At 35.1% G+C, this 12,356-nt stretch overlaps 1 protein-coding gene across 1 annotated transcript; it reads left to right on the forward strand.

Moving 5' to 3' along the window:
• The first annotated feature begins 596 nt into the window (after positions 1-596).
• LOC145594727 (protein TONNEAU 1a-like) lies at positions 597-10,998 on the forward strand. The gene is made up of 8 exons (XM_081651061.1): positions 597-777; positions 1,373-1,505; positions 5,419-5,507; positions 5,614-5,736; positions 7,740-7,873; positions 7,968-7,993; positions 8,083-8,239; positions 10,645-10,998. The coding sequence occupies exons 1-8, from the start codon at positions 691-693 to the stop codon at positions 10,691-10,693; spliced, it is 798 nt and encodes a 265-aa protein (XP_081507187.1). The 5' UTR covers positions 597-690; the 3' UTR covers positions 10,694-10,998.
• The last annotated feature ends 1,358 nt before the right edge of the window (positions 10,999-12,356 follow it).

The raw sequence follows: 12,356 nt of genomic DNA on the forward strand, positions 1-12,356 counted from the left end.
TCGGAAAGCTTACAATGTTCAATTAATTCTCACACTTAGGCCCTGTTTGATTCACCTTAATTTCGCTGAACTGAAATTATTTTTACTGAACTGAACTTGTTTTTACTGAACTGAACTTAATTTTACTGAACTGAAATTATTTTTACTGAAATTAGAACTTATTTTTACTGAACTGAAATTAATTTTACTGAACTGAACTTATTTTTACTGAACTGAAATTATTTTTACTTAATATTATTTTTTTAAGGTGAAAAGAACAGGGTCTTAGTGGACCCAACATAATATTATCTTTCCTCCTATTCTTCCACAATTTTTGCTCTTTACAATTTTTTATTTTCTCTTTTTTTTTTGACAAAATACAATTTTTATATTTTCTCAAGTACCCATTACTTCCATATTTTATTATTATTTTCTCCAATTTCTCCTAAAACTCCGCGCATGGAGAAATGGAGCAAGTATTTAAAAACGGAGGGAATAACAAATTGGAAATATTGAAGGTTTTTTTTTTTTTTTTTTTTTTTTTTTTTTTATTTTTTTATTTTGAAAGCAAATATTGAAGTATTTTCCAACAAATATTTGTCCCACCTTGTCTTTCTTCTTTCACTTCGGAAGCAAAGCAAATCCAGAGTTCCCCAAGACCTGGGTTGAGAGGAGAAACAAGACGACGACGAAACCTTCAATCACTCAAAAATGGATGATTATACCAGAGAAATGATGGACCTTAAAACCCTTGTCACCCGTACTCTTGAGAAGAAAGGGGTCCTCGCTAAGATCCGAGTAATTTTTCTTCAATTTCCCCTCTTTTTTCTCTTCATTTCCCCTTTTTAATTTGTTGTTCTAGTTTCTGTTTGGTTTAACATTCAAATGTAGTTATGAACTGCGAATTTTGTTGCGATTTTGCAATCCCATTTATGAATTTTGCAATTTAGGGTTTGGGAATTTTGCAGAATCGTATTGATTTCATTATCCATGGAATGGTACTTTAATTTTTGAAATTAGGGCTTTTTTCTATTTGGTTTTGGGAATTTTGATTTGGGTTATTGCTTAAATGTTTGAGGTTGTAGCTAAAATTGAAAGATTTTGCTGGGATGTTGAATTTGGGTAACAACGTAACCTTTCTGTTTGTTTGAAGCAAAGGTTGCTATTGTGTAGGTCAGTTAGATTGATCAGCTACAGCCTACAGATGAATGAATTAGCATCTGTAGTTTGACAACTTACTTTATCTAATTTATCGCGGTTTATCTATTTATTTAATTTGGCAATTGTTAATTGTTTTGAATTTGCACTTCTAGTTAGACCAATCTTATGGTTGATCTGGGTGTGGCACTTCCTTGGTAAATACGTGGCTAATCATTTTCATTGTTCTCTCTAGGCTGAGCTTAGAGCTAGTGTTTTTGAAGCGATTGAGGAAGAGGATCGAGTTGTTGAGAAAGAAGAAGAATTGCCTCCAGCACTATTGGGTAGCTGCAATGATCGTGCCAAGCAACTTCATGCTTCTCCTTCAGGTGGCTCATGACACCCCTACTTTTACAGTGTTATTTATTTAGCCTTATCATTTCTCTTTTTGATTTGTTGGTGTCGTGGTATTTTAATTTTTGAGTTATCATTATGCTTTTGTGCTGTTGACAAGAGTAATAGATGATTAATAGCCGCGGAGGTTTCACTTGTATTCTAAAGAAGCAATCTTTTTCGGGGAATCTTTCTTTTTTTTTTTCTTGGGGGGGGGGGGGGGGGTGGTGTGGGGGTGGGAAGAGGAGGTGCTGATGGTGAGTGCAACGTGGCTCATTAAGTCATTAGTTACTTTCTTACGAGACTATTTTGATCTGGATCATCAAGTTTGGAGGTGTGATTGTAGCTAATTCTGTTCCAGGAAACAAGTAGGAAATAAGGTGGATAAGATCTTACATTAGAGATACTCGATGGACTGGGTCGACGAAGAAGCAATAGTAATGTAGTGGAACAGACAATAGTAGTGTTTGCTTACTATATTTTTGGAAAACTTAGAAATAAATGAACAACTGACTTCTAGGAATAAATATTTTGGCTTTTTAGTAGTTTTCCAATTGGTTGCTTATTCTATTTATGGAATACTTTGAAATGGACAACTAAGTTTTAGAAATAATGGTTTTGTCTTATGAAATGAAGCAATCGGATTACAAAGTTTTCTAGATGGACATCTCTCTATTTGAGAAATCATGTACCGATAGGCCGGATAGCTTAGGAGTTAGCAAATGATTGTTGAAGGAGAACAGATGGGGTTAGGTGCGACAATGCATTGATTAAGGAGCAGATGGGGTTAGGTGCGACAATGCATTGATTAAGGAGCAGATGGGGTTAGGAGTATAGTCAAAATTACTTTCGGAATGATAGGCTCCAAAAGCAAAGGCCAACAATTCCTGACATTTGTTTGCCTTGCTGAGGTGGTAGTGAGTCTTGCTTACATGTTTTCCTTCACCATGAGTTGGCTTTCTAACCTTTGAAAAGTCTTTCCACAATGTTTAAGGAGCTTTGGGCTTGTCCTCTGAGTAATGAAGATTGATTTCAAATTCAGTTTGGTGGGGTTTGAAAGGGACAAGTAGAATAATATGCTTTGGAGTTTAGGTATTGCCTTTGACCTACTGTGGGACAAAGTCACTTTGCTATCATCTTGTGGGTTAAGGCCTTGTTCTCCTCACCATATTTTCATTAACTTCAAGTTTAAAAAGTTAGTATAAGTTTAAATAATATACAGAGTTTAGGCTTAAAAGTTTCTATAAGGGTGTGCTTTGTTCTCCTAAAAAAATAAATAGTTTTAGGGTTTATTAGGTTTAATCAGCTAATTAGGTGTACATATAAATCTATAACATAAAAATTAGGGTAATAAGGTCTAATAAGTTAAGTATTAAGTTCAAATTAGGAAAGGACTATTTTCTCTCCAATTTATTCACTTATTTCGGGCCTGATAAGTTCTAATAATATAAGTTCAAGGAAAGTTAAATTTGATATGATAGGATAATTTCATATTGCTAGTTAAATGAAAAATTTTCTTATTCAAAAAAGTGTTTATAGGAGTATTTATACATTGTAGGGCAACAAAGCAATTGATTGCAGTGTTTATACTTATTGTAACTTCAGACATCCGAGAGTAAATTTTGGTTGATGGAAAACTAATTTTATTATAGTTGATTAAGGGAGGGGCTTAGAAAATTTAGAATATGTTTATTGACCATACATTGTAGGGCAACAAAGCAATTGATTGGTTTGTGCAATTGCTATGTCTGAGTGATATACTAAATACTGTAGTAGTTCTTATGACTTATGTAGTCATGTAATTATGCTGATGTGATCACTTTTTTCCTGGTGGTCTGTCTGGTAGTCTGGTACAGTGTTCACATGGAGCCATTTTAAGAAAATCCTCCACTATATCATGATGGAATAACATGACCATGCGTTTAAATTCCTGTTCATTAGTTCCAATTTTATAGACGCCATTGCTCTTAGCTATGGCGACGAATTGGACTCGGGTCAAAGTATTCAAGGTCTAAAATCCGATCTGTATAATAAACAAGCTAAAATTGGAGTCTGGTTCTGAATATACCTGATTTGCTGATTGGACTCCAAATCTGATGGACTTGGCCACGTTTGACTCCAACTCCAAATTGGTTTAATAAATAGATTTTCTATTACCCCTTTTCAGATCAATAAATAAGAACAAAATTCATCCAAATGCTTAAAAGCTAGTAGTATGTGAAGAGGATTAAAGAAGCATAAATCTAATTGTTTGTAGCTGTCAAACAGTAAAATACTCCTAATCCCCAATATTTATACAGTTAAATAATGATAATTATTTCTTGAACAAATATAAGGAATAAAAAAACATATCAAAAAAAAAAAATTCTTACTTTTTTCCTGGAGAGGAAAGGTCCATGGCCCCATTGCACAATATGCTTGTTGTTTTCGAGATGAACTTCAAAATCAAAACCTTGGTTGTTCTAGGATTCATGGTTCAGACCATGACAAGTTTACAATACAAACAGTAGTGTGAGAAAACCATCCCATTGCACCATGATTCAGGGTCAGACTTTTTATTTCGGATTGGGTCGGACGTGGATTGGATTTAGGTCAAATTGCTGTCAATTGTCATATTTATCTAGGTTGGTAATAGAAGACTTTGCAGTTTGAACTGTATGAAATGGTTTTTGTTAGCTTAACTTTTTCCTCATGTTTCAGTTTTTTTGAAAATATGAGCTTCTCTACGAGTACTGGAGTGTTGTTAGTTTGTAGATCACCCTTTGACATCTTTCTTGGAATTTTGTGGAAGTTGGGGTAGAATGAGGCATCATATAGCCTTAGTGCTATTAATAACTCCATATTGTATATTTTATTATAATGTAATCTTCCATGCCTCTTTTTGGTACAAAAATGAAAGTATTTAACTATTGTTTTCAACTCATGGATTGTGGAACTGAAGGATTCATTTGCTTAGATGAAGTTTATGAGTAGCATTGTTCTTATCATATCCTTGCAGGTTCTTGGTGCAATATGTGTTAAGGGTACAACCGTACAACTTCTCAATTACTTCATCTCTCCTGATGAACTGCAGGCATGGGATTGAAATTGAAATTGAGATTAGCTGTTGAATGTAGAGTAAAAAAATGTTGGGATAGAGAGAAAGTGTTGGGAAAGAGAGAAAAAAAATTGCTGGGGGTGGAGAGAAAAGGAAAAGGTGTATCCTTCTTTTTGGGATGTCGCAAAATGGGAAGTGTGAAATTCTTTTTGGAATGGAGGAAGTACAGTTATTTCTCCATTTTATGTTTTTCCTTTAGAAAATTTGACATTCAGACATTTTCTAATTTTATTCATATACTTTTATAAAAATTCTCTTAATGGACTTTTTAGTTTTAGAAGAAGTTACTGGTTTGCCGTTTATTTTCTGCACTTTGGTGACCTATTTGTCACAGTTGATGTGTAGCTGATTTAGAACTGTTAATCATAATTCATTTAGAAATTAGAATTTTGTTTGAGGAGGCATAAGGGCATAGTAAACGAACTTGGATGACCTCATCTAGCTAGCATGCATTACAATAATGTCTTATTCAAAGGGAGCTTTTGATAAGGTGTAATGGGATTGTTGATATGATGGACTGTTGAAGAGTTATCAGAGAAAATTGATGAGCTGCTTCTATACTGTCACCCTATCCCTGTTTCTGATTCAGAAGTCAGAACGCTAAGGTTAGGAAGTCTCATCTCCCAATTGAAGTAAGGGCTTTGAGGCTTGCCTTGGTTGTGTGAAAATATCTTTATGTGGTTCTTTGATGTTGGAAGTGAAATTGTATTACTTGAATGTGGCTTATTTATTTTTGATACAGAACCTTAGAATTCCAGTTCTAACTCTTTCTTTCATATGTAACTCTAGTTTAATCCTTTTGTCAAATACAGGGAGGCTTTTAACTGCTCTAATATGTGAATACATGGACTGGGCGCAGCTAAATCACACGCTTAAAGTCTATCTTCCAGAGTGTAACTTGGTATCTAGATCCAATCTTTGTTGCAGAATCTATTAAAAGATAATAGCACCACTACCTCTGGTCAAAATACTCATTCTGTATGTACTTTTGTTGTTTTGTTTTGCAGCCGAAAGATTTCTGGAAAGCTGAGTTGAAAGAATTCAGCAGCAAAAATGGATATGATCTTAGCAGGAATGGAGAAAGTGGTCCTGTGCTTTTAGATGTTCTTGAAGGATTTTTAAAGTTTGAGGTATGGTTTATAGTTTAAACTTTTACGCTTTGGAACATGTTAAAAACGTTGGGGATCTCTTTTTTAAGGGATTTATCTCGTATTCATCTAGAAAACAAAATTCTAGTGGGCTAATGTTTTCGGTATCTTTATTATTTTTCCATCTTTTAAAAGTGTTGTCATTTTAACTTTGTTGCTTTTTAACTTCAAAAGGAGTGTCGTCGTAGTTGATGCAAAAAATTGACTTCTTTTCCTAAGTTTCCACCATTAAGTATAATTATTCTCGTGGTTATACTTATAGTTATATTAGAATTTAACATGATTATTTTTGTAACGCATAGCAATGATAATTTGGATAGTAAGATTTAAGGCTCATTATTGATGATAAAAATGTACAGCCTTTGTATCCCATTAACCTTTTTCTTCCGTCTTAGTTTGATCAATTCTCTGTCCATGTCTTATATGTTTTATGTACTTATGTGGTTGATGCAAGTATTGGTATATATTCTATGTGGGTTCACTTTCGAGGGGCTGTGTACTTATGATTTCAAGGTTTTTTTTTAAAGGAAAGGAACATAATTAAGGCAACTTTGTGTGTGTGTGTTGGGGAGAGGGGTTTATGATGCTTAATGTGTGCTGAATGTCTCTATTGAAGATCATAAGTGGGCTGGTGTCATTGGGTAGCATTTATATACTTGGGAGGGTGGGGTGGGATGGGAGTTTGGGGGGGTTGCTGGAGAGGTTCTACAAAAGCTTAGTTGTGCTGAGTTTCTATTGAATGTCATAACAGGGCTGGTTTCATTGAATAGCGTAATAGATTGTTAATTTTATGCATATCGTGAGCTGGATACTGAAGTATTGAATAATTTAGTCTCACGGTTGACAGTTAGCTGCCATAGTGCCACGTGAATAAATGATTAGGGTCTTGAGTTGTCACACTTTGCTAGATCTTCACTAGGGCATATGTTTTGAGGGTCATACATAATGAATTTTATTGGGTTATATTGGGTCATACATAATGAACCTTTGGCCACTTAACCTCAAATCTTGCTAATCTTGTTATGCATCTCTTTTCATCTTCTTTTTGTATTGACTTCGAAAGAGCAAGAATTGGTTGGTAAAAGTGGTAAATTCATAACAATATGGGAATTGTTAATAATTACTTATTACAAAATATTGGAGGTGGCAGTGTTTGATATGCAACATAACATATGTATGATTGTGTAATCATAGCCTTCATAGGGTCTTGAACAGAATTATCACAAAACAGGTTTAAGAATTTGACAGCAGGAGAAAAACTAAGGGCTTGTTTGTTGTCGTTTTTTTGTTTCCAGTTTTCAGTTTTTTCGAAAACAAAAAACAAAAACATGGAAGCCAAAAAAAGTAATTCCACTTTTTTGTTTTCAAGTTTCAAAATTAACATGATTATCTTAAGCATGACTATTTTTATATCATTATACAAGTTATATCTTATAATTTATAAATCTTAAAACCAAAAGCTGAATGACACGATACTAAACACGCCAAAGATGTATGAGCTCATCTAATAACAAATTATCAACGATAAAATTCCTATTGTTTTAAATTCTTCTCTTTCAGTTATTGATACACCATTGGATCCAATGATTTAGTTTGAATTCGTTAAATGGTTGAATAAAGTTGGGAAGGGGGGAGGGATTTATGAGAATTGATATTAATTATATGAGAGATTGATTTTAGATGAAAGGAATTTAAGGATTAAATGAGGGATAAATTTTGAACGTTAATTGTTGAAAGAAATAGATGAAGGAGAAGAGTAGTGGAGACTAGCAAAAAGAGGCATGAAAAATTATAGAAGAAAAAATGAAGATAAAAAGGGGGATGCAACATGTGTCCCTAAAGCTTTGTGTTTGAATTTACTACGTATAGATAGGTAAATTGATTGTTTAGTTGCTAAGCTTTCAAAATATTAGGATCATATCTTGTCTTCTTTTTTGCTAGTACTCTATTAATATTAACTGCATGCTACTGGCCTACTTGTGTAGAATTTAGCCCAAGTGAGAGGTGGTGGAAGGAGGTTGAATACAGAAAATGAGTCTTCATCAAATGTTGAGCCACGCAATGTGCGAAGACCATCATCATCATCATCTGTTGCTGGAGGCTTACCTCCGTTAGTAAGGTACTTATACTTGAACCCCCACTAATGCATGTCATGTGCTTTTTACAACAGCTTCACTTTTTTAAGTTCTAATTAATGTGCATACTCTTAACAGATCACATCCAGGTTCTCAGGCATCTGGTAAGGAATAAGCTGTATCTTTTTTCTGGAATCCTGTGACAGTTTTGGTGTTTGAATTACCTGAAATGATGATATATAATGCATGTCAGATAGGAGAGCAGGGTCTTCTACATCTAGCTACAGGAAAGATGATTACAACTGGAGATATGATGGTGAAGAATTGCCAGAGGATGTGATGCGTGCTTCAGCTGCCCTGGAAAACTTACAATTGGATAGGAAAACTCGGAATCTAACTTCTTCATGGAGGTCTATCTCCCCTCTCTGATATATTTTATGTTTTTTACCTCTAGAGCTTACACTTTTTTTTCTGGAGTGAACGGACCTTAGAAGCTGTGTTTTTCCTTTTTTCTTTATCATTTAGTTGTAACTCAAGAATATTAACAGCTGAGTAACATGGTAACACCTAACATGATAACCTTGTGATAATTAAGCTTACTAAATTGTTGGAGTTAGTGGTCTGAGAAGTCTTGTGTTTTTTTTCCGAAGTCTAGAATATAAACAGTTATCATGGTAACACCTTCACAGGCTACCCTGATACATTAAGAGATGAACCAGGTTACTTTATGTGTGTTCTGAATAGGTTGTATACGTGTGTTGTATTCATTTATGGCTCCATGCTGCTAATGGATAATCTATCTCTATTTAGGTGTTTTTTTCATAAAAATTCTTTTTTAGAGAGCTATATTACCTTACCTGAGCCCTTCATTTCATTTCACCTATAGTACCAATGTTGCCATGTTGGATACTCTGCAATCTAATATAGGTATGGACACTTGACACATTTTTTTAGAAATAAAGTGTGAATTTTCCTAATGTCTTCTGAGACCTGAGCATTTATTCATGTCCTACACACTACTCAGATTTTGAGTAACATAGCTGAATTGATTGAGAGAACACCTTGGAGTATCCTTGTCATGGGTCATATTTCCCAGTTCCACATTTGCAATTTTTAAGGTGTTTTCTCTGTTTAGATTATCTACTGAACAAAATTAAGGGTCCATTCGACATTATTGTAGATTTGCCCCCCCCCCCCCCCCCCCCCCTCCAAATATAAAATAAAGGAGTTCTTCTCCATTATTGGAAACAATAACCTTCTAGCAAATTTCATAAATTAGCAAATGTTTTTACTTTCAAGGATACCATTGGTTTTGAGAAACCTACCTCTTAGGCTCTTAGACCTCACAAACTATCTCCCTTGTCAAAGCCTCTTATCTCTTTCTTCTCTCTTAGAACTCAACCCCCTTTGCTGTTCTATCTGTTCAGTTCCTTGATAGTGAGTTGTGGTGGTGTAGCAACTCAAGCAAAGGCTAGTGAGGCATCCCAGGATCCTTTGCAGTATCCCGTGACCTGTTAATGCCCCTTTCCACCTATTTTATTTCTATGCAAACATCCAAAATCAACACCTCTTGCAGCTGCTGCATTTTCCTATTCACTCTCGTTCTACTACCCTCTTTCTCACTTTTCTCTTCTTCCCTTCTTGAAATTAGACTTCATTTAATAGTTCAAGGCATGTAGAACTATTCAATTCCATGAGATAAAATGGTTTAAAGCAACATTGTAGTGGCATTCTTGCTATCAGTCCAAATTAATGACTTTCAGAAATATAAACCTATTCCATTTTTTGTTATAATGAATTTTGTTAGTTGCTGTGTTCTTTCATTTGTATTTGGTGCCTGTTTAAGTTTTGCAAATTATTAGTACTGTAATTAATTAGTTTCCTATAAATAGAAAAACAAAACCAAAGCTAGTCTCCAGTTCAAAAAATAAAAACAAAGAATGATACCGAGCCGGACTTAAGATTTGAGCTCATCTGTTATCTCATTATTTTTACCTGATCTCCTTTCTTTCCCTACCCTCACTCTTTATCCTTCATTTACCCAAAAGGCCACAATCATTACCTTTATCTGTGAAATCGCTATTGCTTTAACACCTTGCCCGTGAGGTTTGATAACTTCTCCACCCCATGATTTCCACCACCCTCTCTCACTCCTTCCTGATCGGCTCCATTAGTTTCTCTCTATTGTTTGGCTGGCTGTCAACGCAGGCCTGTCTATTGTGAACAAGCCCTCAGGCCTTACCGCCTTACCACTTACATTCTTTCCATCCCTCATTCTTCTAGTTCCCTATTTCTCTAAAAAAAAAAAAGGGAAAAAAAAAAAAGAAAAGGATGTGATTTTTTGGTATAGTGATGTTCAGTTTGAGACAAATTGACATATAATAGGGGTGATTTTTGAGCTTTTCTGTGGTTGTATCAGTTCCTTTTATGAATTGAAGAACTTTGTATACTAAGGTTTGTTATCGACATACTTGTCCTAGGAAACTAAATGAAGGACCACTTGACTGAAGTGGATCTGTGAAATTAATACTACTCGGAAGTCAAGCCATAGGATACCAAAAGGATCCCTCTGCTAGTCTAATTGCAGGATTAGTAAACTGAAAATTATGATTTGTAATCATATGCATAATGCTTCTGATGTACCTTTGCATTTAACGTTAATATTGCCATGCATTTAGATTGTCGTATAGGCTGTATTAGTTATTTAGTTTTACATTTCTCTTTTTTGCCCTTCCTGATCCATAAAACCGTTGAATATTTTGATAATCCATATACTTGAAATGATCTCATTTTTTTTTCCTGAACTTTGTTGCAGGCATGGTGGGGATGGAATCTCCGAGGATGACGGAGTAGATCACATGTAACCTGTACCACTTTACTTGTAGTTTATGTCAATCTTTGCGCTCCATATGCGAGTATCATTGTGATTAGTTTATCGAGGTAGTGAGTTTTATGATCTTATATATGGTGAATCTGCAATGTAATTCATTTCTTTCTATTTGTGTGGTTTTCCAATCTAATTCAGAATGTGTGGCCCTCTGCCTTTGAATTTATTGTAGCTCCTTTTCTGCGGGTTATTTTCTTGCAAGAGTTGAGCTCGTGATTATTGTATGAATGATTTGAGCTTCATTGATCTATTATATGCATTTGATAGGGTATAGTCACCGAAGGCAGCTCACAAAATAAACTTAGGCGACCATATCTAAGGTCATGCGAATTGCTGATATTACCCCTTTGTTATACCCCCGTCACTCTCACTTGACCCCTCCCTTTTGTCACAATTGGTAACTCCACTACAAGTCTACAACAACAACAAAAACATACTTCGTAGTAGTTTTCTAGATTCCACTCGGTGCAAAAACAACCAATGTTTGACAAGAAGTCAAGACAAGACTTTAATGAATACTTAATGAATTTCAACTTTTATTTGAACTAAGTTTAGTTAATATCCTTTGTACTAACATCTACAATAAGATTCAAAGTCACATTATACATAATCTACTAGTATATTATACTTTTAGTTTGCACATTTTCACTACTGATTTTTCGGTTGGTTGGCTTTACTCCTTGTGAAGGTGGTGTGTATGTTAGATACTGTTCATTGTGATAGGGGCTTAAACCGTAGATGCCTTCAGTAGGCAGCAATGTTTGCATTGAGCTTTCTACATAGTGCTAGTGTCTGCATTGTGCTTCACCACGAGGGCAACATCTTGCATTGGACACCTCTGCAGATGCCTCCACCATAGAGGTGGTGTGAAATGTAAACACTGCCAGTGTGGGAGTGTCCGCCCCCCCCCCCCCCCCCCCAACATTTTTCGATGTTGTTGAGTGTGAGGGAACGTGGTGGACAGGTGGCGGTGGCCAGCTGATGGTGGTTTGAATGAAGCGAGGAGAGGAAGTAAAGCCAGGTAGAGAAATGAGTGGGGTTGATGTATCAATGGAAGGTTATGGAGGGGTGGGTTAGGTTATGGTCATTATATTAAAAAATGGTGAAAAAGGAAAGGTATTTTGGTGGTTGTAAGCTGCAATGTGAATAAGAATTTGTTTGGTTCACATATGAATTAACCCACGGGGAGTTTGTGTTCACGGTATTCTTGTGAACTTTCTGCAAATGACTTACTTCCTCTGTTTCAAAATAAATGTCTCATTTTAACTTTTGCACTATTTACATATGCTATCTTGACCTCAATTTGTGCATTACATAATATTAAATATAGTCACGTAGGTACTTGTTAGAATCTTCTCAACGTGTACTTGTTAGAATCTTCTCAACGTGTAGTTTTCAAATATCAACTTTATTATAATTGTACTTGTTAATGATAATAAACATTGTTAGTCAAAATGTTTCGCGTTTATAAATCTAAGCTCCCTACCCCGTTGCTATTGCTTTAAGACTTGAGTGTTGTGTTAAACTTTTATAAATATTGTGCTTACTTTGTTTCAAAAAATCCCCACCAAACCAAGAGACCCTCAAAAGACGCCTTCAACTTGTCGTTTCCGCTTATGCCTGCTTCGAAGTATCGACCG

This window comes from Chenopodium album, chromosome 19 (genome assembly GCF_948465745.1).
Source record: "Chenopodium album chromosome 19, dcCheAlbu1.1, whole genome shotgun sequence".
Taxonomy (NCBI): Eukaryota; Viridiplantae; Streptophyta; class Magnoliopsida; order Caryophyllales; family Amaranthaceae; genus Chenopodium; species Chenopodium album.